Genomic DNA, 26298 nt, shown 5'->3' with positions numbered 1-26298 from the left:
CCAGTTCCCTTCCCACAGCTTCTTTGCAACCTCTACCCATCTTTCCTCATCTACGCATGGGGAGCGACCAGCCGGTCCCCCGCTAAGGTCAGCCAGCTGAAGGACCTCAGCCCGCTCCTTCTTCCCAGCCCGACCTTCCTTGGGTCTCAGTCTCAGTTCTCCGTCCCTTTGACTTTCCCATCTATTTATACACAAAACTCACCCACAACATTTCAGTTTTCCAATCAAATCATTAATTACCCCAGTAATTAAATCCAATTAGCAGTCATAGGGGCCTTTCTGAGCGAGGAGCCATTAGCCTGGGTGAAAATGCACGGGAGGGAGAGAAAACCCACCCTTTCCCGGCATCAAAAATGAAAGCAGGCATCGTCGCTGCAAAGCAGAGGGCCCCAATTAAAGCCCGGGCCGCACTCATTAAGCTAATTTGGTGTGCTATCCCAGCAGCCTCTGGTGGGAAGGCCTGACGGTAGAGCTGACCAACAGGCAGCGGTGGCAGGAGATAGGATGGCTCCTGCTCACTTCCAAGTCCACTCTTCAGGTCCCTGAGCCTCCCTCAGAGAAAAGCTGTTTTTTCAGGAGCACCTGCTGCTGCTTTCTAGGACCACAGACTTCTGACAACCCAGAGAGAGAGAGGGGCACGCTAGGTGGGAGGGGCAGGGGTCAAAATGAGGACAGAAAGAAGACCAGTGGCTTTCATTTCCCGGCCTTGGGAAAGGACAGAGCTCGGCAGTCACTCACCTCTCTGGGCCTGAGGTTGAGGGGACTCCCCTCCTGAGATGGTTGTGAAGATTAAATGAGATTATATATTTAAATTTCCGGTACCTTCAGTTTTTAGTACTTGGCAGCCTTAGCCCTTAGCCCTTTAAGGCTCCCGGAAGTGCTCAGCACTCTCCTTAAAGCCCCACCACCCCAGGAGGCAATACCAGGGGAGAAGCTGGCAGTTCCCAGGTGGAGAAGTTGAGGGGCCGAAAGACAAAGACCCATAGCCAAAAAGTGGCAGTTCAATCCAAATGTCAGGCATAGGGAAGGTTTTATGAGTTTGGAGTCCAAGATATTATCCTTTGTGGCTGGTTGGCCTGTAGCTCTGACGGGAGTGGGGGAGTTGCAGGAGGCTGGGCCTCTCCCCAGAGCCAAGGCCAAGAGGCGGAGGGGATGGTGTCCACCCTCATCCACCTCCTTAGCAGACTCAGGCCAGGGCCACCCACGGACAAAGGTTGCATGTGCCATGCACCCTTACCCACGAGTTGGGGGCTCACAGGGTTCAGGCCACTGCTTCCCCAGGGAGGGGACACAGTGAGGCCTTGATGAATCCAGTGTGAAGGCAGAAGGTGTAGCCTCTGGAGACAGACTGCCCAGATCAGAACCAGCCTCACAGGCTGTTTGACCCTGGGCAGATTATTTGCCTTCTCTGAATTCCTCATCTCTAAGATGAGACAATAATGATACTTAGCTCCTGGAGTTGTAAGAATTAAGTGGGTTAATAAATGTAAACATTCAGACCCGGCCTGGCCCAGGCAGCTGATACGCACGTGCTAACTGTTCTTACACCTCTGGGAGGGGCCTGGCAGGAACATGACCCTCTTGTACTTTCTCTCTCAGGGAGAAAGGAGAGCACTGCAGACCCTAGGATTCTGCTGCTAAGGGGATGATGACTCAATCCTGGGGCAGATGAAGGGACAGCACTCTTCCCGGGCTTGGGGAACATGAGGCCCACCCCTCGCACACACACATCTGGGCCACGGGCTGCTGCAGGGCCAAGAGGGCACGAAGCGGGAAGGAGGGGCCCGAGAGGGAAGCAGGTGGCCACAGAGGCTGGGCTGCGTCTCCACAGCTGGGCGCTGTGCCCTGTGCCTACGTGCTGGCTCTCTCCACGGGGCAGGATGAGGAGCAGGCCCTGGCATGCCGGCCCCTACCCAGTGACTCCTGAAACCCTGGCAAGTCAGAGCTGGAGCAGGACTGGGCGAGGCCCCTGATAGATTCACATTGGGCAGAGGGATGTGGGGGGTGGGAAAGAACCTACGTTCGAAACTTACACCGGCACCAGAGCCAGGGGAGCCTGGGGGAGCCAGCAGAGCGGGGGAGGAGCCAGGCCTGGGATCTCCCTACCTCTGGGGTCCCCCATACGCCCCTGCCTGGCGGGACAGGAAGAGGACAGGTAGTGGCAGCGGCAGGGCTGTGCTCCTCTCAGCACTTTGCCAAGTGAAGAGTGACGATCTAGTGCTGCTGAGGAAGGGGGAGGAGGCAGCCCACAGGTCTCCCAGAGGATTGCCTGGGATGGAGGAGGTCATTGAGATGATCTCACCCCAACCAAGCAAGGTGGACCTGCTAGGCCCCAGTTTACAGGTGAAAAGGCTGGGTTTAGGGAAGGTCATAGGCCTTGGTCAGGGGTTCTACCGCTAGAAAGCACTAAAGTTGATCAGGAGGCTAAGGCAGGAGGATCCCTTGAGCCCAGGAGTCCAGGGCTATCCCTGGTAACCCCGTGTTGAGAGAGCAAGCGTCGGGCTGCCACTGCAGTCTGGCTGTGCTTGGGGTTTGCTATGCTTGGGGTTTGCTGCACTTTGTGGCTGAAACCCAGATATGGTTAGGGCTGGGCTCAAGACCAGGTTTTGTGTCATGGTCTAGGGTTACGTGGGCGGCTGTGGAGGATGCTTTCAGGTTAAGGTTGGAGTGGATAAGCCTGGGATTCTCAGAGTTTTGTTTGTTTGGTTGTTTTTTTTTTTTGGGGGGGGGGCTTTGCAGGACCCAGCACCAGTTGAACCAAAGGCCATTGCCTGTGTCTGCAGGGGAAGGAAGTGTTCGTTCTCACAGAGGCTTGGCCAGCACAGGGAATCAGGATTGAGATGGGAGCTGGGCTAGAAAGCATGTTGGGGGCATGACTAGAAGGGTTCTGAAGCCATGGCGTGACAGGAGAGCCATTAGAAGGTGCTGCTGCCCTTGTCCCTGAGTTCTCACCTCCTCTGTTATGTCCTGCGACAAAGTTCTCTTGCCCCCAGGGTCCCATGCAGATGCCAGCAGATACAAGTCTGAATTCTGGGGCATTGAAAGGTGTCTTGCCTCCTCTCCAGCCCTGCAGGCTGGGCACTGTGTCCTGGCCCACCTCCCACCCACTGCCGGATCTCCTCAAGGGAGTCAAAGAAAAAACACAATCCCAGATCTTTGCCAGTCCCATTTCTGGTCTCCTCTTCTTGCCTTCCCCTAGACCCAGGTCAGTAAAGTGCAGCAGACAACTGCTGCCCTCTGTCCAGAGGTCCCTGGCCCAGGAGCAGGGCTCAGAGGGTGGCAGAGAGGGCTTTTGTAGGATGGAGATGGCCCTGAAGCAGGAGATGTGTTGAGTGCTGATCTGCTGCAGTCTGGGGTCAGGTTGGGACATTGCTGGGTGGGGCTTCATGACAGGCAGAGGCAGGTAGAGGGAAGATTGTGTCAGGACCTAGTCACTGATGACCCTCTCCCTGTCTAAGAGTTTGGGTCGCCCTGGTTCTATGACTCCGAAGCATCATCAGAGAGATCACTAGGGGCTGATGAGACCAGGTCCTTCCTGAGGGGCCAGGGCCAAGAGACAGGCCCTGCCCACACACCCAACCTGGTGTTCCTCCAGTGGCCCTCTGTGTTGCTCCAGGAATGCACACGTAGCTCTGGGTCCTGCTGCCTTGCTGGACAAGTGAACCTGGCCTCTTGAGAATCCAGATTGCTTTCTACTCATTGTCCCTTCCACAGGAGGACCCTAGCCCACACCCTGAAGCCTGGACAGTCCCTCTGTGTCTAAAGCCTTGCCACCAAGGAAACCCCCCAGAGGCTGAGGCAGTGCGGACAGACGCAGAGCTGCCAGCCACATAGAGGTGCCCGAGGTGTGGACAGAGGAGCTGGGGAGTGAACAGATGCCAGCCTGGGTGTGACAGGTCCAAATGCTGTAGGGTCAAAATGCCACAGGAAGTGTGAGTGTGTGTGTGTGTTTATGCACCCGTGTGCACACCTCTGCAAGTGTGTGCATGTACCTGTGCACTCGCCCGTGCGTGTGTCCGCCTCCTGAGACTGAGGCTGGAGCAACCTGCGCGTCTGCAATCAGACCCTCCCACATTAAAGGGAAAGCCAGCAGAGCCAGGCCCAGGGTGAGGAGAGCAAACGGCAAAACTTAATGACTTTAATATGAAAGAATTTGCCACTAATTAAGCACAAACACTCCACTAATGCAGAGAACACATGTTGTGGATTTCACTTAAGCAGGAACCAAATGAGGTGAAAATCCTTCTGAAATGATAGCAGTTTACCAGCCGAGGGAAGATGCCGCCTGACCTCCTTTCTGCTCTGAGAAGCAGCCCAGCCTCTGCCTTCGCAGCCTCTGCCCTCCTGTCTCAGAGTTCGGCCAACACCTCCTCTGCGTGTCTCCGTCTGTGTCCCTTCCCTGTCCTCTTGCATCTTCTAGAGACATGCAAGCCACTCGACAACCCATGTTCTGATAGCGAGCTCCCCAGAGTCCCCTGTTCTCCCCACTCATCTCCCATGTACATTGTCCCTCCTCCTGCAGAGGTAAGGACCAGACTCTCTAGAGAGGAATGCCCAAACCACTGTCCTAGCCTGCCTCTGGGCTCTCTGTCCCTGGACATTCAAGAAAAGTTCCCTGCCAGAGCACCCCCAACAGGCCCCCCACTCCCCTCTGCACCTTCACCATGAACTCCACCACCTCTGCCTGAGCCTGACACCCTGCCAACCAGTGGTCTTAATTGGGAGCAGTCTGCCCCCTTGGGGATATGTAACAATGTCTGGAGACATTTTTTTGGGTGTCACAAGTGGAGGTGGTACTCCTGACATCTTGTGGGTAGAGGCCAGAGATGTTACTAAGTATTCTTCAATGCATAGGACAAACCCACAACACAAAATTATCCAGTCCAAAATGCCAATGGTGCTGAGGTCAGTAGTGCTCCTGGAGGTGGCACAGCAAGGACTCGCTCACGAACACATGGTGGGCAGGTACAGCTGGGATGGGAGCAGCTCACCTGAATCCTAGCAGGTCTCCCCCACCTTATAGTGCTCAGCTACTTCAATAGCATACCCATGTGCCCAGCACGACGCTCAGAACTGTCTGAATGCTGCCATTATCAGCCCTAGAGGTAGTATTATCCCCTCTCTTTTATACATAAGGAAGCTAAGACCCAAAGAAATGCATGCAACTCATCAAAGTCACCCATCTAATAAATTGCAGAATCAAACCCAGGTTCATCTGAATTCAGGTCGATGTTAACGGGTTCATTGCCTGATATACCCGTTCCTCTCAACCCCTTCTATATCCTCTCGTACCTTCCACCCAACCCTGTGTTCGGAGAATGAGCCTTCCCTGCAGGCAGACACCTTGCATCCACCTGAATGCCTCCCCCGGCAGCCAGCTGTGCAGGCAGCTGCCTGCCTGTAGCTGCACAGGGCATCGGCAGAACTGGATGCTGGGGTGGGCCAACTGGCCCCTCCTGGGGTGAGGCAGATCCTAGAGCCCTCTGCTTTCAAACGAGTGTTGAAGATCCCTTGGAACCCAGAGGGCTGAGACAACGCCTTTATCAATACTGAGCTTTTAAAAGGTTCTCCCGGGGAAGCCTGGGGAATTCTCCCTCTGCTTTCTCAGCAGCCCCCAGCTTCTCCCACCCCCACACTAGCCTTCCAAAGAGATTGCTGCTGCACTCCCCAAAATATGTCATTAGCAATGCATGCTCGCCGAGGGAACTCTGGGCTCGCCCTCTGGGCTGCCGTGTCTGCCATGAGACTGTCATTTGCTACAGCTGGGCTGGAGAGGTCTGGGTCCTGCCTGAATCTTGGCCTTAAGAGCCAAGGGCTTCGGGGTGTGCAAGACTGAGAAAGGCCAGGACAGGAGCAATCCCAGCCATGGTGGGAGGGGCGTGGAGCTGGGGAACATGCAGACACAAACAGGGCTCAGACCTTGGGAACCGGGGCTCAGGGCCACAGCTCGCTTAGGTGAGAAAAATATTTTTCACCTTATGGTCTGGCGTGAGAAAAGAAGAGAGACTGGCTGCTAGGAACTAGGGCAGAGGAGAGAGGAAGCGAATTAAGAAGTAGCACTGGGAAACAAGTAGGATATGAGGCAAGAAGGTGGCCAACAGATCAGGCCGACCTACATCCTGTCAGGGTGTAGCTTTCTGCTTTCAGTGAAGGAAGAACATTGGGACCCTGGCCAGCGTCCCTTCCATGCAGGTATGAGGCCTCACTGGCCAACTCCTCCCCTTGGTGAATGTGCAGTGTCCAGGAGACTACAGTCAGACCTGAGAAATGGCTAACCCTGGCCTAGGACCCCAGCTGGCTCAGAACCTTGTCCATCAACCACGTGGGGACCCCTCATGATTTCTGTTTGCCAGGCTAGAAGCTGGACTGCTGTGACAGAAGCATGCCCAGTACAGGGGCCCTCAGGGTGCAAGAACACCTAGCCCACAATGGGGACTTCCTGGCACAGGGCTGGGGGTGCTCTCCAGAGAATCACCTCCTCAAAAGCCAAGTCCAAGGTGATTCAGGAAGGACAAAGAGGAGGACTTGGGCAAGTCATGGGGTGTGCATTTTTAGCCAAAGGAACAGCATGACAGAGAACTGATGACAATGTTCAGTGTGGCTGAAGGGAGGGCACGTAGGCAGAAGAGCTGGCTGGAGGCTGGAAATGCCCAAGGTGAGGTCCAGAGCCCACGAGGACCTTAGGCTTGACCCTGAGGATTGCAGGTAGCCACAGGAGGATTAGAAGTAGCAGTGTTTAATGTTTTAGAGAGATAACCTGGCTGCTGGGTGAGACAGAGTTTAGAGGGGGAGCTGCAGGCAGGAGACTGTAGACTTAATGTCACACTCTAGGGGACTAGTAAGAGATGTTTGGGGGCTGCCTAGGGACAAGGAGTGGAAATCATGGGTGCTAAGGTTCCAAGGGAAGAGATTGAGCAGAGTTGCAGCCCAGGAGTGTTGAGAAAATGAGCAAGTGAGATACTGCTGGAGGTGAGGGAGAGGGAGGGGGTTCTGGTGAGAGAGGGTTTTGGACAAGTTTGAATTTGAGCCAGAAAAATTGAAAAGCTACTTAGGAGCTAGTGTCAGCTGGCCTTGGTGATTGCTTGGCTATAGAAGATCCCCATGTGTCCTAGCTTGGCCACAGCACAACTTGGATTTGCCTGGCATGTCACTTAATCTGGGAGGTCTTCCTGGTGGAGCTTGGCAGAGAGCCACTTGGTAGACAGGTTTCCAGAGACAGCTCCAGGGGAGGTGCAGAGTGAGCTGGACAGGCCACCTCAGTACAGTTCCAGGGGTCCTCGAGTCCAGTACTCCCATCTTACAGAAAAGGACACTGGCTCTGCCTGAAGCCAGACAAAAACAGTGACCAGGTAGTGGAGACCAGAGCCCACCTCTCCCAATTTTCAGTGGGTGCCTTTCCTTGTCTTGTCTCCACCTGTCCAGAGGAAAGGTGGCAGGTATGGTACAAGATGGGAAGTAGAATTGACCAATAATAGGTGCCACCTTGCAAACTAGAAATGGAGCTGGGTGCAATGGCACATGCCTATAATCCCTGTGGCTCAGGAAGTTGAGGCAGGAGGATCACAAGTCCAAAGCCAGCCTCAGCAACTTAGTAAGGCTCTAAGCAACTTAGAGACCCTGTCTCAAAAAAAAATTTTTTTTAATTATTTTTTAAAGGTCTGGGGATGTAGCTCAGTGGTTGAACATCCCTGGGTTCAATCCCTGGTTTAAAAAAAAAAAAAAAACCTAGAAATGGAGAAAAGCAGGGCTAAGTGAGAAGCTCCTTGTCCCTGGGGTGCCAAGGTAGAATCAGGGGTGGCTAAGGCCTGCCTACCAGGGCTCCTGGGGCTGCAGCAACGGCAAGAAACAGGCAGCGGAAGAGCAGTCCAGGCACCCTCAGCACCCGCTCCTCAGTGGGAGAAGGCAAAACCTAACTCCCTGATTCATCCCTGTCCCCCAACCTGTCCTGCCAGGTTTCAAGAGAGATGGGACTTGACAAGCACCCGCTATGACTGCTGCCACACTGGGGTTTCCACGCTGCCAGGAGAGAAGGGCTGGCCGGGCCTGTCTGGAAGATCCGGGCTCAGGCTCCTTCTCGGCCTTTTCCCAGGCTGCTGCGCTCCCGCCTCTCCCACGCAGTGTGCTCCCCCACCCAAGGCGCCCGGGCGCCGGCCCCACAGCCCATCATTAACCAGCTCGCTGTGGGGAGGGGGGGGCAGCATCAGCCAAGAGGAAAACATTGGCAGTTTCTGTGACCCCAGAGGAGGGGCAGAGGCGCCTAGGCTTGGACAGTAGCAATTAGCCCCTGACTGTGGGATCCCGGGATGTTATCACCCCTGCTGGCAAGGTGGGTGTGGAGAGGGCTCAGAGTCCCCAGGATACCTGGAGCTGTCCTAGCAGCACTGACCTCAAGGGAGAATTCTCCAGGGCCCACCTCCCACTAGCCAAAATTTCTGCTCTACAGGAGACAGGGGAACAGAAATGCCGGCTAACAGCAGGTCAGGGCCAGGTGGACTTCAGTCTAGCCCTGGCCCTGAACTGCTGTTAGCCAGCATCTCTGCACTGGAGTCCACCCTGGCTCGGTGCCTTCTAGATGTGCCTAGGCCCACAGAAGGCTGGCCGGGGAGCTGTCTCCTCACTGAGGTCTCTGAGTTGTGCGACTCTGGCTGCATCCTGGTGTAAAGGGGAGTCTGGTGGCAGACCATGCAGGCTGGGCACTTGAGGAGCTCCAGACTGGTGGGGAACCGAGCCTGAAGCACAGATACAAGACGGGACAAGTTCAAAAGACTTCAAGCGAGAGCCACGCCCTTGTGGGTTCTGGCTGACAGAAGGGTTGGGTCCAGGTGACACTGATTGCCAAAACCTTCTGAGAGCAGGAGACCCCAGAAAAGGGATTGCCTCCTGATCTCACCCTCTCCCCTGACAGCTTCTCCCAGGTGAAGCCAGCCTGGGCTTTGGAAGTGAGCAGCTGGCCAGCCCTGAGGATTGACATTTGGGGAAGAGGCTGTGCTGGGGCAGGGGGGCACATAACCTTAGGTCACTGTGCTGACTCAACAGGGTTTCGGGGAGGCATTCCCCCTCCCCAGTGAGTGAGTCATTCCTACTTACACTTAGCTGGTTTCTCACCGGAAGTCCTGCTCCTTTCTGCCAGTTCCTGGAGGGGAGGGAGGGAGCATCCCTGGAAAGCCCTAGAGATGGATCTCAAAGGACGATGGTTTCACAGAGGCCTCAGGAGCCCAGTGCCCCCCACACAAAGAGACTGGCACTGTGTCTCTATTGCGCTGCCACTCCACTCCAGGCCAGGCCTGCCATCTCTCTCCACCCAACTGAGGGTACTCAGGCAAGTCTCAGGAAAGCAAGGTCTGGGAAGGGTTGACCCAGCTAGGACAGAGGAAGAGGTGAGATCCATACCAGAAAGCCCAAGTCCCCTTGACTCCCCCAGGTACCCTGTTCACCCACCCACCTAGCCATCTGGGAGCCCAGTCCCAGCCTGCTTGGCTAGGAAGAGGAGAGTCTGAGGTTTAAAAGTGCAGGAAGAAAAACTGCTCCAAGTGGGTCTAGGGGAGCAGAACAGGCCACACCCTGCTGCGTGGGAACCTGTGGCCCCCGCCTGCAGATTAGCTCCATGGCAGGCAGGGCAGGGCCTTGGGGAGCAGGTTTGTCTGCCACAACTGAGGCGCCTTTGTGTTTTGTTGCTGAGCTGGGGCTTTTGCAGGTTTGTGACGTTCGGGGGGGGGGGGGGGCGGCCTGACGCCTGTTGTGCTGGCTCACCACTTCTGGGAAGCCGGGTCACCCAAACTGTTCAACCTGAGCACTAATGGGGAAACTGAGGCCCCTAAGCACAAGCCCCGGGGACCCATGTCCCAGACCCTGGGTTCATAAGGTGGTCAGGAAAAAAATAAGCAGTGCTTGAGGACAGGGGAAAAAATTCATTCTTTCAATATCTTTGGGATGCAAGAGCCCCTCTGCTGAGGGCACAGGTGCCCAGGGGATCTCCACTCTTCACCCCCTTGCTCTCTGGATCTCCCTGCTCTGCAACTAGCAGCCTTCTGCAGGTGCCCCACCTGGGCTGTCCAAAGCCCCTGTTTCTGGCACTCAGTCACTGGACCCCACTGCAGGGTGGCCAGTCGGCTCTGGCTGCAGGATTCTAACTGGTGTTTGTGTCATTCTCACAAGGGTGATGGAGGGACATTTCAGGAAGGACACAATCCAGAACAAAGACTCTGGGGAGTTAGATTAAGCCAAAGTCTGTTTGGGGGCAGGGTGGTGGGAAGAGTACTAGACTGAGGTTGGTGTTCTATGTCCCTGGGCAAGTGACCCAACCCCTTGGACTTGGTAAGTGATGGGTTGCTTGGTCCATTGAGCGCCAATGTGCTGCCTTGCCAGTGATCCCAGTTCCCACGAGCCTGCAGGGGAGGAGAAAGGGTGTTTGGGGAAGCAGAGAAGGTCAGCAGGGATTCCCCAAGCTCTGGACCCACCAGCATCAGGAGTGACATGGTCAAGGCAACCCAAGGATAATCCTGCCCCTTGCACAGGGGCTCGCAATCTGTTGGGAGATGAGACACAGACCCAACACACATGCCAAGAAACAGAAAATTAAGGGGTACAGATGCATGTCATATGCTTTTGGAATATGAGTAGAAGTGTCAGCTAAAGAAGGAATAAAGAGCTACAGAGGTATCTGGGAAGAGGGGGACCACATAGCACCCAGTATAGTGCCCTGTGTGGGGTACATGCTCAGTAAACATTCATCGAATGAAGTCCCAGGAAGGAGGTGTACTGCTTCTGAGATGAAAGATGATGATGGTGATGGCAACTAACATTTATTGAGCATTAATTGTGCTAAATGCTGCTCTCTGAGTCTCCCCTGTACTCTTTCATTTAATCCTTACAACAATTTTATGGGGCAGGTATTGACTATTAGAATCCCCATCTTGCTGAAGTGTGGTCTCAGTGAGAACTGAGCCACAAAGAGGTAAATTCACTGACCCACAGCTGGATAGCCAGGACGTGCAGAAGCTCAGTGCAAGCCCACATTGCCAGCTCTTAGCGTCCCTGCCTGCTGCCTGGAGGAGATGTGCTAGGATGGCCCTTGAAAGAGCGGGAGCCACCCTTGTCCATTTCCAGATTATCGGATTAAAACAGAAAGCCCCAGGCAGAAGCTTGGGTTCCAGGTGCCTCCGCCTGGAGTGGGGAAGAGGGGAGCCCACAGGGGAATTTCCAATCTTGCCCGTCTTCCTGTTCCTCTCAGTTCTAGGGCTCTGATATACCATCCCCAGTGACTCAAACCCCATATTTCAAATCCCCCTCAGGCTGGGCCCCAGACCCTTCTAGCAGCTGTGTCAAAGGCAAAGAGCAGGGCTGGGGATGTGGCTCAAGCGGTAGTGCACTCGCCTGACATGCGTGCGGCCCGGGTTCGATCCTCAGCACCACATACCAACAAAGATGTTGTGTCTGCCGAGAACTAAAAAATAAAACATTAAAAATTCTCTCTCTCACTCTCTCTTTAAAAAAAAATGTACATTAAAAAAAAAAAGGCAAAGAGCAAAAGTGAGCATGCTGTTCCTTAGAGGTCCTCCCTGCCCCACCCCACCCAGCCCATCTTGGGGATAGAAAGGGCCAGGAGCACAGTAAGAGGAGGCCAGAAACTTTCCTCACTGCCCTGTCCCAGGGTTGCTTCTGGTACAGCCACAATGGAGAAGAGCAGCTCCCCCAGATAGACTCAAGGATGAGGGAGGGCTACCCCTGTCTGGGCACCAGAACCCCTTGCAATGCCCTTCCCCCCATGCCCAGATGCTATCAGCAATCTCCCCTCCTGGCACTGACATGGCCCTAAAGGATGAGGTCACTCCAGAGGCAGCAAATGAATGTCAGCCTGTGCACCAAGGCCTGGGCCCTGCCTCCTCCACACATGAGGGGGGATGAGAGGAGAGGGGCTCACTGGGACACGGTGGGCCTTGTTCCCCTACAGCTTCACCATGCCTGGCACTAATCCCAATATGGCTCCTGCTGCCCACATCCCTTCCCCCCACTCTCATCCATGGCCCTAGCCCTCCCAACTGGCTTTTCCAGTTCCTGGCTTTGTGTGGTGCAAGTTCCCCAATTATACCCGCATTATCTCAGCTGGGCAGCCTCCAGCAGGTTTGGGGAGTGGAGGCTGGGGGAGGGGCAGGGAGCACCCACTCATCGTGCCAGGGAGGATTGAGGGTTCAGTCGCTTGCCAGCTGGCCAGTCAGCAAGCGGGCTGGACTGTCTGGCCCATTGACCTCACTGTGCAACTGCTTCTGGGGTGGGGCACAGGCAGGACTGCCATCAGACTGTTAGGGCCAGAGGGAGCACTGAGACAGGGTAGTCCAACCTGTCAGAGGGAGAGGAAGGTCAGAAAGGAGAAGTGATAGGCTAATGTCTCAAGGTGGGACCAAAAGCAGAAGCAGCTGGAGCCAGCCCCCAGCTGTGGCTGGCCTTAATCCCATCCACTCCTCCAGCAGCAGCACCTCTGCCTGAGAGGTGTCAAGTGTGGCACCAACTCCAAAGGACCAGCTGAAGGCCAGGGTGGGGACACAGCAATGTGCCTTGAAGGGCCATGTGGATGTGACTAAGCGTACAGAGGAGAACATCAGGGAAACTAAGAGTCTGACTAGGGCCTGGCTTGGGGGAACCCAAGACAGATTTCCTCCACAAGCATTTCTTGAGTGCTTACTGTGTGTCTAGTACCAGAGATCCTACAGTCACTTGTGCCCCCTGGAGGGAAGGATTGGGGAGCCATTTATTGCCCTGTCAGTGCTTTGGAACCCTCAGAGGAACCCACCCTGATTCCACGTCTCCATCGTGTAGAGGCTGTAGCCCCAATTGCCACTCTTGAATCCCAAGCTCCCTTGGGGTCCTCCCCCTGTCTCTGGGTCAGTACAGGGCCCAGCAGCATTGGTATTATTGATGGCACAAATTGACTGAGCAAAGTAAAGACACAAGGACATGAAGTGTACTGATGTGTGACAAGGACATGGGTTGTGGGGACTTGACTGGCTTGGGATGAGTGTGGGCCTGGATGGAGCTAGAATGCAGGGCATGGCTCCCAGAGGTTAAGTGAGCAGAGCCAAGTTCAGGTGTAAAGAAGTTCAAACAGAAGACACTGTAGATGGGATTAAGTAGTCGGTGGAGCAACGGGAGGGGTTTTGTTCATCCATGCCATGAGGTCATTAGCTCCCGTCTTCTTGCAAATCTCTGTTCTCCTGGCTTCCATTGCAGTCTGGCAACAGACATTGACTAGCACCTATTGTATGTCAGATGCTGGGCTGGGCATTGGGGATACCGAGAAAAGGCACAGATCCTGCCCTGGAGGTGTTCACAGTCCAGTGGAGAAGTCAGAGGGTCAACCACCACATTCCAAGGCAGAAGGAGCTGTGCTGGAGGTAGATGGTTATCTCTAGCTGGGAGGATCAGGGAAGTTCCCAAAGAAGAGTGGCCTCAGCCTGATCTCCATAGGGAGAAGGGGAAGGGCCTTCTCAGCTGAGGGAACTGCATAGCAGCCACAGCCTAGAGACCTTCATGGGCAGGCTTGGTGTGCCTTGGTGGCTGGGCTGAGTTGCCCACAGACAGGACCCAAGTGCTGATAATGACTGGCAAACAGCCACTCAGGAAATAGTGCTTGAGTAACTGGGAGAAGGAAGAGAGGGAAACCCGGAAACATGCCATTCTTAGGATATGGCTGGAAAACCCAGCTTATGGAGAGATGTGGGGAACAGGCAGGTGACAAGGATGTCCAAAGCCAAGACATTTAGATTTGATTGCAAAGGCAACAGGGAGCCAGTGGAGGCCTGGCCTTGGGCAGCACCTTTGTCGCTCTGCCTGGCCAAGCCAGTGCATCAGGGAACGGGGACCCAGCCGTGAGGGACAAGACCACAGCAGTGGCCACGATGACAGCCACCACAGGTCCCCACTGTCACCACTGACGCACTTTCCCATCCATTATACCATTTGGTCCCCTAGCAACCCTGTGGGGTAGAGAGGACTGGATTATCTGCCCCATTTACCAGAGGAGGGGCCGAGGCCCAGGAAGGAGAAGCAGTTCGTAGCTCCTAGACTGGGGCTCTCCTTAGAAAGCAGGCCACTCACCGCTCATCAAAAATGAGGGTGTGGACATGTGTTTACTGTGTGAAGCAATATTAATGATATATCACCAAGTCAAAAAGCAGTGTGTGGAATGATCTATACACCGTGGTTCTGATTTGTTTTAAAAAACAGAGAGTACAGAGAGAGAACAGAGGTAAAGAAGATAAATCCCATAATATTATCAGTGCTATTTCTGAACAGTGGGATCATGGGATGTTGTCATTTTCTTATCCAGAATTTTCGGTATTACCCAGAGTGTTTTTATAACAAGTAATTAATATTTTTATTATAAGAATTTAAAAGTTAATGACTGCTATAAAATACCAGGCCAGAGCACAGGGAGCCATGTGGGTGGGTGGGGAAGGTGGTGCCTGGCACTGACACGTCCTGTCATCCCCTCGAACAGGCGCACACACGCAGGTGGTACAGGTGAACGACTCCATGTATGGCTTCATCGGCACGGACATAGTGCTGCACTGCAGCTTTGCCAACCCACTGCCCAACGTGAAGATCACCCAGGTCACATGGCAGAAGGCCACCAATGGCTCCAAGCAGAACGTGGCCATCTTCAACCCAGCCATGGGTGTCTCTGTGCTGTCCCCCTACCGTGAGCGCGTGGAGTTCCTGAGGCCCTCCTACATTGATGGCACCATCCGCCTTTCCCGCCTGGAGCTGGAGGATGAGGGTGTCTACATCTGTGAATTTGCCACCTTTCCCACAGGCAATCGGGAGAGCCAGCTCAATCTCACTGTGATGGGTAAGCTGGCCTGGGCCCTTCCTTCTTGCTTGTCCAGAGGCCCGTGACCTGGGGGCTTGGCCATCTGCAGTGTGTGCCTCAATGGCCCCAGATATCCTCCTGGAGTGGGCATGCACCCATCCATAGCTCCAGAGATGGCACTTCCAGTCCCTTCTAGCCAGGCTGTCCCACGCTTCACTTAGGGGTTGGAGGCAGGGGTGAAGTAGAGGATCAGTATTCAGGTTGGAGCCCCCACCATAGGACAGTTTGTGGGTGACCAGGATGCAAGTCAAAGGAGCCATGTCACTTGAGCATGCCAAGACTCCAAGAAGGCCTAAGCTCAACAGAAAGAGGATACAGATAGTAGAGCAGGGAGGACCCGTCAGACACAAAGCACTTCCCAGGAGAGGTTCTGAGAGGGGCTTTGGTGAAGTCCAGCTTCAAGGCAGGATGACCTGAAGACAAGGCCCAGGGCAGGGTGTGTGGTGCCTCTGCATCTCTGATGAGGCGACGGGCTGATCCCATGATGCTCTGCTTTCCCACAGCCAAACCCACCAACTGGATAGAGGGCACTCAGACAGTGCTTCGAGCCAAGAAGGGGCAGGATGACAAGGTTCTGGTGGCCACCTGCACCTCGGCCAATGGGAAGCCTCCCAGTGTGGTGTCCTGGGAGACTCGGCTAAAGGGTGAGGCGGAGTACCAGGAGATCCGGAACCCCAACGGCACAGTGACGGTCATCAGTCGTTACCGCCTGGTGCCCAGCCGGGAAGCCCACCGGCAGTCCCTGGCCTGCATCGTCAACTACCACATGGATCGCTTCAGGGAAAGCCTCACCCTCAACGTGCAGTGTGAGCGGGGCAGGGTGCCAGGGCGGCCCCCCTCCCTCCGATTCTGCCTCTCATCCTTTCCTCCTTCCTGAGGTGCTGTCTTTCCGTCTCCTCCCTCTTCCTTTCCCCCTCCCCTTGCCATTTCTGAGGTCCTATGACCCCACCCTTCCTCTCCCTCTCCCACCTGTTTCCGGTGTCCTCCTCCCATTCCCCCACATCTGGGGCTCCCTCACCCTAAGTTCTGCTCTCCTAATCTCACCCTCTTCAAACACCATCCCTCACCCTACAGACGAGCCTGAGGTGACCATCGAGGGCTTTGATGGCAACTGGTACCTGCAGCGGATGGATGTGAAGCTGACGTGTAAAGCTGACGCTAATCCCCCAGCCACTGAGTACCACTGGACCACGTAAGTGCCGCAGGGCTGGCCACTGCCTTGAGTATACCTCGCAGGATCAGGGGCCCAACCTCCAGGAGCCTTAGGCAAGGAAGAAATTAGGGTCTGGGCTCAGGTTTCTCAGCGAGAAGGGTGACCCCAAAGACACTCCCCCACCCATGTACACACACACACACACACACACACACACTTATCTCCATGTCTGAGTGCCAGGGTCGGTTGAACAAATCATTTTGCCGGAGAGGGCTTCCCTGTAATCTACTTCCTTTCCTCTCACTAATAAATAACTTTGTCATTTTCCTTTGGTGATTCAGCGTGAGTCACTCCCACCCCAGCCCCCAGCATTTATTTTTATCAAGGTGTCCCCAGGGATGCTGGCATTCTGGAAATCCCAGATCATTCTTTGTCCCTATTCCTTCTCTCCATCACCTCTAGATTTTGCGGGTGGAGGCAGCAATCAGCCTCGAAGGCTTGAGCTCATGGAATGCCCCCCGACCGTGTCCCACTGCCCCATTCTTGGCTTCACGGTCTTTGGACCTAGCCCTTGGAGGGGCCTGTCTCTCCTCCAGCCGGCTGTAACAGCCTGGGCCAAAGTGCCTCCCAGAGAGATCTGGAAGGAACACCCAGAAAGGCAGGGGTGTGGGGAAAACCATCAAGGGCGACATAGGTGTCCAGAAGACAGTGGCTCAGAATGAGTCTCTACCCATTCTCCAGGAAGCAGAGGGCCCTGACATGCCCTACCTGTTATCCTCCACTTCCCACAACAAAAAGTGTTTCTGAAGGTGCGAGTGGGTGGAGCCTGCTGACCAGTGCAGCTCTGTTTATGGAGGAGCTGCTGGGTCCACTGACTAATAGTTCCCCAACATCAGGATCAGGAGGAAGGAAGGTTTCAATCCTCAGCAAACTCCCAGGAAACACACAAAAAAGTCCTGTGACATGCCCAGCAGCAGCACAAGATAATGACCCGAAACAATTCCTATCTCACTCTCTGAAGAGCTTCTTAAAATGCAGATGGCCAGACCCTCACTCATCCCAGTGGTTCTGCTTCAGGAGAACCTGGGGTCAGGACCCAGGCATCTCTGCTGTTCCTCAGCCACCCAGGAGACCAAGGAACCAGGAGCAGTAGAGAAAACACCCTCCAGGAGTCCAGAGAGCTGGCTAGAGATTCCATTCTGCCACTTTTGTAGATCTTTCCTTGACCTTGAACCTGAGATTTCATGTTTCATGGGGCAGGTACCCATCTGTTCTATGAACACTTTAATGTTAGAGTGATCAAATATGAAACACTGAATGATATAAAACTGCCAAATGCAAGAGATCATTGTTGTGGGGTTTTTTTCCTCCTCCTAATACAGACCCTACCACAAGCACTCAGCAAAGGGCTGGTAGGCTTGCAGCTAAGAGGCAGACCCAAGGGCGGCTTCTTGGGGCTGAAGATCCGTAACCCTGTGCCATATCTCCCAATTCCCACAGGCTGAATGGCTCTCTCCCCAGGGGCGTGGAAGCCCAGAACAGAACACTCTTCTTCAGAGGACCCATCAACTATAGCCTGGCAGGGACCTACATCTGTGAGGCCACCAATTCCATTGGCACCCGCTCAGGCCAGGTGGAGGTCAATATTACAGGTAGGAAGTTGCACCCTCCCCTGCCTCGCCCCACCTTGGGGATCCTCCACTACTTGCGCCCCCCGCCTTTGAGTTGTATTGTTACAGGGAGTTTGTGTCTCCTTTTCCTGCTTCTCTGGTTCTCCCGGAGCTTTGGCCATTGGTCATGCTTTGCTTTTCTCTTTGCTTTATTTAGGGCTGTGTGGGAGACAATCAGGGTGACTCCCAATCAGAGAGGGGAGGGCAGAGGCTCTAAAAGGGAGGAAGAAAGTGTTGCTTGCAGCAGGGCTATTTGGAGGCATGGGGTGGGGGAGGGGGCCTGTCCCTGGATCTGCCAGCAAAGCACACCTCGAGAGGCTTGCATGGTGGGGCAGGTCTGTAGGTGGAGCCCATCCCCTTTAGCTATATCCCTGCAGTTGGGGAAACCTGTATGGGCCGCCGGAGAGGCTTACCTCAAGCAGGAAGACTAGATATAACCCAAAGCCACAGTGGTGTGTGTGTCCTGCAGCTGAATTGCTGATTCCCCTGATCTTTCTCTGTCAACACAATGAGGTGGATCAGCTACCTTCCCTCTCAGGAAAGGGACAACAAGAGATAGATGTTCTGGAGATAGACTGCACAAGGGACATGCCCCTGAACAAGCCTCATCTGTACGATGGGGATAATGTGAGCTGCCTGGAAGGAAGTCAGCTGTCGGAATTACACCTGGCATAAGTCTGTGGATAGACAGCCAGTGTTCTATGATTATTATTGTGACCTTTGTCATTATCCTCATGATTAATGGAAGCATCCAAACAAGCGATAGAGGAGTAAATGGTCATCTAACTTTACAAGAGAGAGTGTCTTTAACATTGAACCTGAACTAGTTGCAGGGTGAGAAAGTGACAGAAAGAACCTCCTAGAATGGGAAGTGGCATCATGCTGCTGCCAAGGAAGACAGGAAGTAACATGTGCAGAAAGTGACCTCAGGCATACAGGAAACTGGGCGGAGGTTCCTGGGTTCCAGGTACAGGATTTGGGCAAACTCTGAGGATTCGCTGGCTCTGAGCCTGTCTCAGGAGTGTGAGACCTTAGTGGTGAGTACATTCAAGAAAGAGGAGCCCAAAACTATCCAGGTGTTGCATCTAACTGTCCTTAGGCTGTTGTGTCACCTCTCAACTGGGAGCCACTCCCTGCCTCTGGTTCTGGACTGTTTACAGGAATAGAAGTGTCAGGGTTGAGCTTAGGAGAGGCTGAGGTAGCCCCCCCTAGCAGGCTAGGGTTTGGGGGCTCCCATAGATTGGCAGGTAGAAGAGAGGACCAGAGTGACACTCTTCTCCCTCCTGAAGTAAGTATGAGCCAAACCCAGAACCTCAGAGACCCAGGCTCTGGCCCTAATGCTGTGGGGGCAGATGAGGAAGGGCAGTGCCACCTTCCTAAGGAGCATGACTAACCCCTGGGGAGGAAGCATCATATGAGACCAAGTATGTTCACATGCTGGCTCTTTCTGACTGTGTGGCCTTGAACAAATTCTTCACCTCTCTGAGCCTTAGCTTCCTTATTTATAATGCAGAGATGGTTGTGTTTCTCTCAGGCTTCTTACGACCATGCAGTGCTCCCAGCAGGGCAATGCTTTCTCCTGTTGGTGGACCGCAGTGCCACATCCCCTTCCACCAGCCAGGCTCTCTGGGGAGACCGCTGATTGGGAAATCAGGAGGAAGCCAAGAAACCCAAGAGCAATGTCCTCCCACTGACCTTACTGCCCAGCAAGAGAGGACCAGACAGAGGCCCTGCTAGGCCAAGTAGTATGCCCAGCCCCAGTGGCCAGGGGGAGGGGGAGTCACAGCCTCCCTTCTCCCAACGCCCAGGAGGCAGCAGGATGATGGCGAGTGCAGGACTGTTCCTCAGGGACTCAGGAAGGGAGGGAGAAGAGAAACCCGCTGTGACACGCCAGCTGCTGTCCTAACCTGCCGGGGTGCTGTGGTCCCGCCTGGGTGGCAGCATGTGCTATTTGCCTGCACCTACATCATGCTAATGTAGGTTGGGGCAGATGGGCCAGGGACACCCAGGGCTCCAGCTGGAAGAGGGACACAACACGACTCTATTGTTGACGGCTGCCTTGGGCAGAAGCTAGGGAAGCAGGGCGCTTCGTGAATCACTGATAGGCCGCAACTGTAGGCTGGCCCTCCCCAGGGAGGGTCTCTTGGGCCGCCTCCATCAGCCAGGTGCCTGAGCCTCTTTGGGGCTGTTGATTCTTGTGCCCTTGGGCAACTCCCGAGTAGCAGCAAACCTCACCACCCTTCATCTCACACCCGCCAGGAGCTGCCACATTCTCCAGGGGCTTGTCCCATTGGGACATAGCCATACCCTGTGCTCCAAGCCCCACTGGTCCGGAGGGAATGCATGAGTGAGAGGGATAAGTGTAAATTTAATTTTTTATTCTGGCCATCCGTTTGGGTAATAGCTTTGCCCGAGGCGCATCTGGAGAGGACAACGAAAGCAGCTGGGGCAAGGCCGGGACTCGAGCTGCAGGGTTCACCAAGACACACGTGTGCAGGCACGCGGGGCAGAGCTGCAGGAGAGGGAGTGGCGGAGGCAGAGGTCAGGGAGCCAGGCATGGAGCAGGTGGGAAGCAAAGACCAGAGCGTGGGGCTGGGTTAGGAGCAAGGCCCCTGCCCCCAGGGAAGCAGTAAAGTGGGCATGTGGGCTAGACTGTGTAGGCAGGAGGCTGCGGGTGGCACCAGACACCCGTGGGGGGCTGTCATAGTAAGTCCTGGAAGCGAACAACAGGCCCAGGCTGCAGCTATGGGAACAAGAGAACCAAGGAGGGGAACCTGGTGGGATTTGTTGGTGTGTTTCCGAGGCACCTGGGACCCCCAGAGAAGCCCATTTCACAGACCCTTATGCTGAGGAGCAAATTTCCTGGGGTTGGCCTGGTAGCTACATAAGGGAGGGAGAGCCCCTCCCTTCTTCCTCAAGGAGTAATGCTAAGAGCAGGAAGGGGGTCCCAGGTATGACCTTGATCAGACTAAAAAGACCAATAGAGCAGCGTCTATCCCTGCAGGTGTTAGAAAGAAAGCGTCCAGGCCTCTCTGGCAGGGACCCAGCCTCTTGTCACTTCCCAAGAGCAGGGCAGGGAGGTCACTAGGGCGTAGGATGTCTGTCCCTCTCATTTCCAGTGAAGGCAGGACTCATCCTTTGAAGGCTCAGTAACAGGTCTCCCCATCAGGCCAGGGGTTCTTCAGACCAAGGGTGGCGAGCCTCCAAGAGCTGTCCAGCTGGAGGGGAGCGGGTAAGCCTGCAGGTGTGCATACCCAGGCATGAGTAGGGGTGTGTGCTTCTGTGAGTGTGTAACAGTGAGCCAGTGTGGGCAGGCGAGCCACTGTCTGCATGCTGAGTGTGCACATGGGAGCTCATGGCTGTGCTGCGGGTAAACGTGTCTCTCTCTAAGCCGGCAAATGGCGGTGTGTCTGGAAGGCTGAGAACGCAGCTGTGTCTGTACCTCTGGGAGGATCCGGTCCTCCTCCAGCTTGCTGAAGCCCTGCCTGATGGTCTGACACAATGCACAGCTGCTGCAGCTGCAGGAGGACAGCAGGGCTTCCCAGAGGGTGACCCCAGGCCTTCCTCCTCTCCCTGCGGCCAGCTGCACTGCATGCTGGGAGGTGTAGTTCTTACAGCTTCTGGGCCTAATCTGATGCCTGAGCATTTCCTGCCTGAGGAAGCATCAGGCATTGGCTTTGGAAATGAAATGAGCCCAAACATTCAGATCCAGACTTTAAGCCCTAACCCCATTCTACCTCAGATTCATCTGGAGATCCCCCCACACCAGCCCACCCACCTCACAAGGAACCAGGGCCCCAAAGAAATGGACAGCCCCATTACCCTGTGGTTTCAGCCAGCCTGGGATCCCAGACAGGAGACTGCACCCTTCAGGAACAGGGCCAATCTGCCCGCTTTGTAAAAGGATGTGAGGGAGGCCGGCTGGGCCCCCGCCAGCAAGCGCAAATGACCCCACTGCCCGGCTCTTCTCTCTCCTCCCAGCTGCGGCCCTTGCAGCTCTGCTCTGGCACAGAGACAGGAACTACTGGCTGAATGTGACAGCTGGAGGGACAGAGGGGGAGGGGAAGGATGCTCCATTCCACACCAAACAGCCCCTTCTGCCTGCACACGAATTAGGTCTCCGTATCTACTCTTTTTTTCTGCCTCCTCTGCTTGGCAGCTTCACTCTGAAGTCTGCAATTCTGGAAGGTCATCTTATCTTAGCCATTCTTTTACCTCTCTCTGGGCCTGACCCTTCAGCAGCAAAAATAACCAGGGTTCTCTTGGGTCCCAAAAGATACCCAGGCAAGAGTAAACTTCCTTAGCATTTAGGAACAAAAAGAGAGAAAGTCAAGCAGAGAGCCAGGAAGGCAAAGAAACTTGATATAATCTGACCCCAAACCCTTGGTCCACTCCTCCTGTCCCTGACTCTAGTGAAATGAGGTCCCCAGTGTGTCCCATGCCTGGTTTGAGTATCTTCGGAAAACTTGCTCACCTAAAGCTAGCTCTCCTCTAAGACAGCCTTGCAATGAGAAAATTCATTTTTTCATTCAACAAATATTTCTTGAACTCCATCCACATGCCAGGCAAGCTAAGCACTTGGGATACATCAATGAGCAAACAGACTAAGTCCCTGTCCTTGTAAAGCTTATAGAGTAATTTTGAAGGTGAAATGGATAAAAGAAGAACAGAGTAAGGTGGATCACAAGCGCTGGGGGATGGGGGCCTCATTCGCTGCAATTTTAAATAGGGTAGTCGAGGAAGTCTCAATGAGAAGGTGACATTTAATGATGGAGTGAACCCCAGGATCCCTGGGGAAGAGCCCTCCAGAGTCCTCCGGGGTGTGCAGTAGCCAGTGCAAAGGCCCTGAGCACTGACAGTGCCTGGAATGGAACAGCCTACAAGAAAGCAAGATGAGATGGCAGCAGAGAGCAGGTCACGGAGAGCATTCTAGGCTCTGCAAATCTGGGCTTTTACTGTCAGTGAAACAGGGAAAGCCATTGGAGGGCTCTCGGTGGAGAAGTGGTGTGATGTAATTTACACTTTAACAGGATCTCTCTGGCTGCTGTGTTGAAAATAGTCTATAGAGGGACAGGGTCGAATCTGGAGAGCAGTGAGATGGCTGTTGCAATAAATATTCCAAGTGAGAGATGATGGTGTCTTGGTGCAGGGTGGTCATGACAGGGGTAGTGAGAGGCGATCAGGTTCTAAATTCATTCAGATTATAATTTACAAATTCCTTTGGAACACCGACCACTCTCATGAAACAGAAAATATGGTAAACCCTTCTACACTGATTAGTGGGGTCCAAAAATCCAATCTAGTTGAGTCAAATGTAGGGGAGTTTGTTTTTCATTGGTTCTCTGCTGTCAAAGAGAGCACAAAGGTAACTAGAGTTCTACACAGCTGCAACCCCCTGAAATGAATCAATCCCAGATTATGAGGCCACGGCTTCCTGTTGAGTTTCTGTGAAAGAGAAGAGCTTTAGTCCTTTGAAAACTGCAGAAGGACCACAGCCAATAGTCGTTAATCCTAATTTGCATTTACTTGCAATCCTATATTAATTTGTGATTAATGGAATGGAATTAGCAATGGTCTAAACCAGAATAAGAGGTGCAGATCATTAGTACATAAGAATTCTACAGAGAAAACTATGAGAAGGCTGCATGAAGAATAGAATAAGAGAATGCAGTAGATGGAAAGGGTCAAACAGCATCCTTGGCAGGGTGCGCAGCATAATCAAAGACTTACAATAAGGAACCCACTTGGATAGCAAGAACAGTGTATTAGTCAGTTTTCTGTTACTGTAACAAAATACCTGAGGTAATATAAAAAGAAAACAGTTCATTTTGGCTTACAATTTCTGAGGTTTCAATCTGTAGTCAGTTGGCCTATTGCTTTTGGGGCCTGTGCAAGACAGCACATCATGGTGGGAGTGCATGGTAGAGGAAGCTGCTTGCCTCGTGGCAGCCAGGAAGCAAAAAGAGACAGAAAGGGACCAGGTCCCAATATCCCCTTCAAGGGCACACCTAAATGACCTAACTTCCTCCCACTGGGCTCCACCTCATGTTCTAAATGTTCTACTACCACCCAATGGCACGTTGAGCCAGAAACCAAGCCTTCAACACATGGGCCTCTGGAGGTCACTTTTTCAAACCATAGCAAACTGCAAGGAAGGCACGCTGGTCAAAGTCAAGATGAAGCAGCATGGGGAAGCCTTGAAGGCGGGACTGCAAGGCCCACCAGGGCGTGTGGGAGTTACTGCTGGTCTTCAAAAAAGGAAGCAGTCAGTCATCTATACAGTGAAAATTAACCTCTGCCCAGCAAGGGGGAAAGAGACCCAGGGCAGATGGGAGACCCAGGAGTCTACTGCAACAGTAAACACCTGCATGGCATGGTGAGAAAATGAGCAGGAGGAGTCAACAGAATTTGATGACAGATTTTGACCTAGGAGGTGGAGAAGATTCAATGATCACGATTCTGAGATGTAAGAGCGGACAAATGTTGGTGGCAGTGGAGGACACAAAGGAGATGTGTTGAATGGAAAGGACTTGGAGGGAAGATGTAGAACTGCCTTGGAACAGATGGGTTTTGAGTTGGTGATGAGAATTTCAAAGAAGGATGTAGTCGTGGGCAGTTTTTCAAAGGTGTGCCCCTACATAGGAGTCCTCTGAGATAGTCCTGGAGACAGGGGACTGGAGGTTCACACTCCAAGAAACTGAGAAACATTCCACCCCACATGACCCTCTTGTAGTTCAATGTGGGTGAGAAGGTGACTGGCCCTGGTGCTTTGTCTAAGCAAAAGTTTCCAAAATGTTTGACCCCAGTGTTTTTGCTGACCCCGAGCCAATGGTTTGAGGTTCCGTGGACCAGTTCGGGGAATGCTGTCTAAGGGACCTTGGGGGACAACATCCTGGCATAGGTGAGAACTGTGTACCCAAAATGGTTTGAAGAGCCAGGAGGATAAAGCTCACCTGTCAAACTGAGACCAGGTGTGTCACTAAAAAAGAAACAGGGTGAGGGCTGAAGGTCCAAGGGCAGAGCTTGCAGTGAGATGGCACAGTGGAAAGGACACCCAGAGAGAAAAACCAAGGACCAAGGATCCTGTCTCGGCAGGCAAGGGACAGGTTTCCAAAACAGGAAGCAGATCCCTCCATCAGGGTGCCCTACCTGTTCTCTTGTCCTCTACAAATGCATGGCTTCCTTCAAGGTTAGGCAAGTCCGGCCTCCTCCAGAGCCCGTTTTCTAACTCTATGCCACAGCGTCCTGGTTTCCCAACACTCCTGAGCACGTCACTGTCCAACCCCTTGACTTCTGCTCGCTGCTCAACTCTAAGCATGTCATTTGATTCTCTGGCGAGGCTGTAGTTGCTTGTACCCTACTACAGATGCTCAGGCGAGTTTGCTGAGTGGATGGTGAGTAGAGAGCTAAAGGCAGGTGTGGAAAGGAGAGATTATTTAGACCTAGAGAGAAAGCAAAGGGGTCGCAGGCAGGTTGAAAGTACAGATGAAGTGAGGTTCCCCACACACACTCCATTGCCCCCAGGACACATAAGATGGCAGCAGCCATGTGGAGTAGGTATGGAGCCATTCTAAGGTCAGTAACAGATGGGACCTGGTAAGCCAGGAGAAGCAAGAGGTTCCAGGAGACTGTTCTGGACAGAAGTAGTCAGGACAGATTCAGTAAATATTTATGGGGCAGCTCCTCAGTGACCTGTACTGAGGACACAGTAGCGACAAATGGAAGTTAAGTCCTTGGGGCTTCTCTCCTCCAGTTCCAGGCATAGGAGCATCTGGGTGGCCCTAGTTCCACCACGTGACCTTGGGCAAATGGTCTCCCCTCCTTTGGGCCCCGTGTTTTCTTAGCCCTTCCAGCCTGAACTGCAGGAAGGCCTCTGCTCCTTCCCAGAATCTCCGCCCCACTCCTCCCTGCTGCCTGCTGCCTGTAGCACCCCACAGGCTCTCAGGGGCCAGCTCCACCCAGGAGGAGGGAGTGGGCTCATGGGAGGAGCCAATTCCAATGGAGTGAGTGATGCTGAATCAGGGAGTGAGCTGGCAGTAACAGACTCCCAGGGGCCACCACAGAGGCCCAGATAGACACTTTACCTTGGCCCAAAGAGAGGAGGGAGAGCAGCACAGGTCAGCCCCCAGGGGTAGCCCTGGGCTGCACTCTGGCTCCTACTGACCAAACCCAGCCACGGTCTTCGGTGCCACCCTGTGGTGGTGCTGGGAACCGCCTCCCTGAGCCTCACCCGGGGACCTCTGGCCTCTAGCCTGGCTTCCACACCCTCACAGGCACCGAAAAGATAGGGTAGAACAATACTGTGTGCTGTCCCCACTGGCACAGAAATCACCCCCTGGACCTTCTCTCCTGACAGCTCTTCTTCATTTTCCTCTTTCCAACTTTCCTACCTCTCATTTCTGCTCTGTCCTCAGTGTGCACACAGCTGTCCACACACTCCACCCTGGCATAGGCGTGTGGCTCCACGCACATTCTTACTCACGTGCCCTAGTCTCTGTGATGCATACACGTGTGTCCACTCCCTGCTTCCGCTCTGTGTCTACACCCTGCCATGCTGGGTATCTCATGCCTCTAGCCCAGGCTGGCAGCACCACCAAGCCCCCACCTTG

At 53.9% G+C, this 26298-nt stretch overlaps 1 protein-coding gene across 8 annotated transcripts in view; it reads left to right on the top strand.

Annotated features, from left to right (window-relative positions):
* The window catches only part of Nectin1 (nectin cell adhesion molecule 1), a 102076-nt gene that overhangs the window by 31830 nt on the left and 43948 nt on the right, over nt 1–26298 (top strand). For all 8 annotated transcript variants that reach the window (XM_021728490.3, XM_021728492.3, XM_078047168.1 and 5 more), the window contains exons 2-5: nt 14495–14845; nt 15370–15672; nt 15941–16058; nt 17520–17671. In XM_021728490.3, coding sequence (XP_021584165.1) covers nt 14495–14845; nt 15370–15672; nt 15941–16058; nt 17520–17671 — 924 coding nt within the window. The remainder of the gene's footprint in view (nt 1–14494; nt 14846–15369; nt 15673–15940; nt 16059–17519; nt 17672–26298) is intronic.

Source organism: Ictidomys tridecemlineatus, chromosome 4, assembly GCF_052094955.1.
Source record: "Ictidomys tridecemlineatus isolate mIctTri1 chromosome 4, mIctTri1.hap1, whole genome shotgun sequence".
Classification (NCBI taxonomy): domain Eukaryota; kingdom Metazoa; phylum Chordata; class Mammalia; order Rodentia; family Sciuridae; genus Ictidomys; species Ictidomys tridecemlineatus.
The sequence above is the reverse complement of the archived record's forward strand: the minus strand, read 5'-3'. Positions and strand labels throughout refer to the sequence as shown.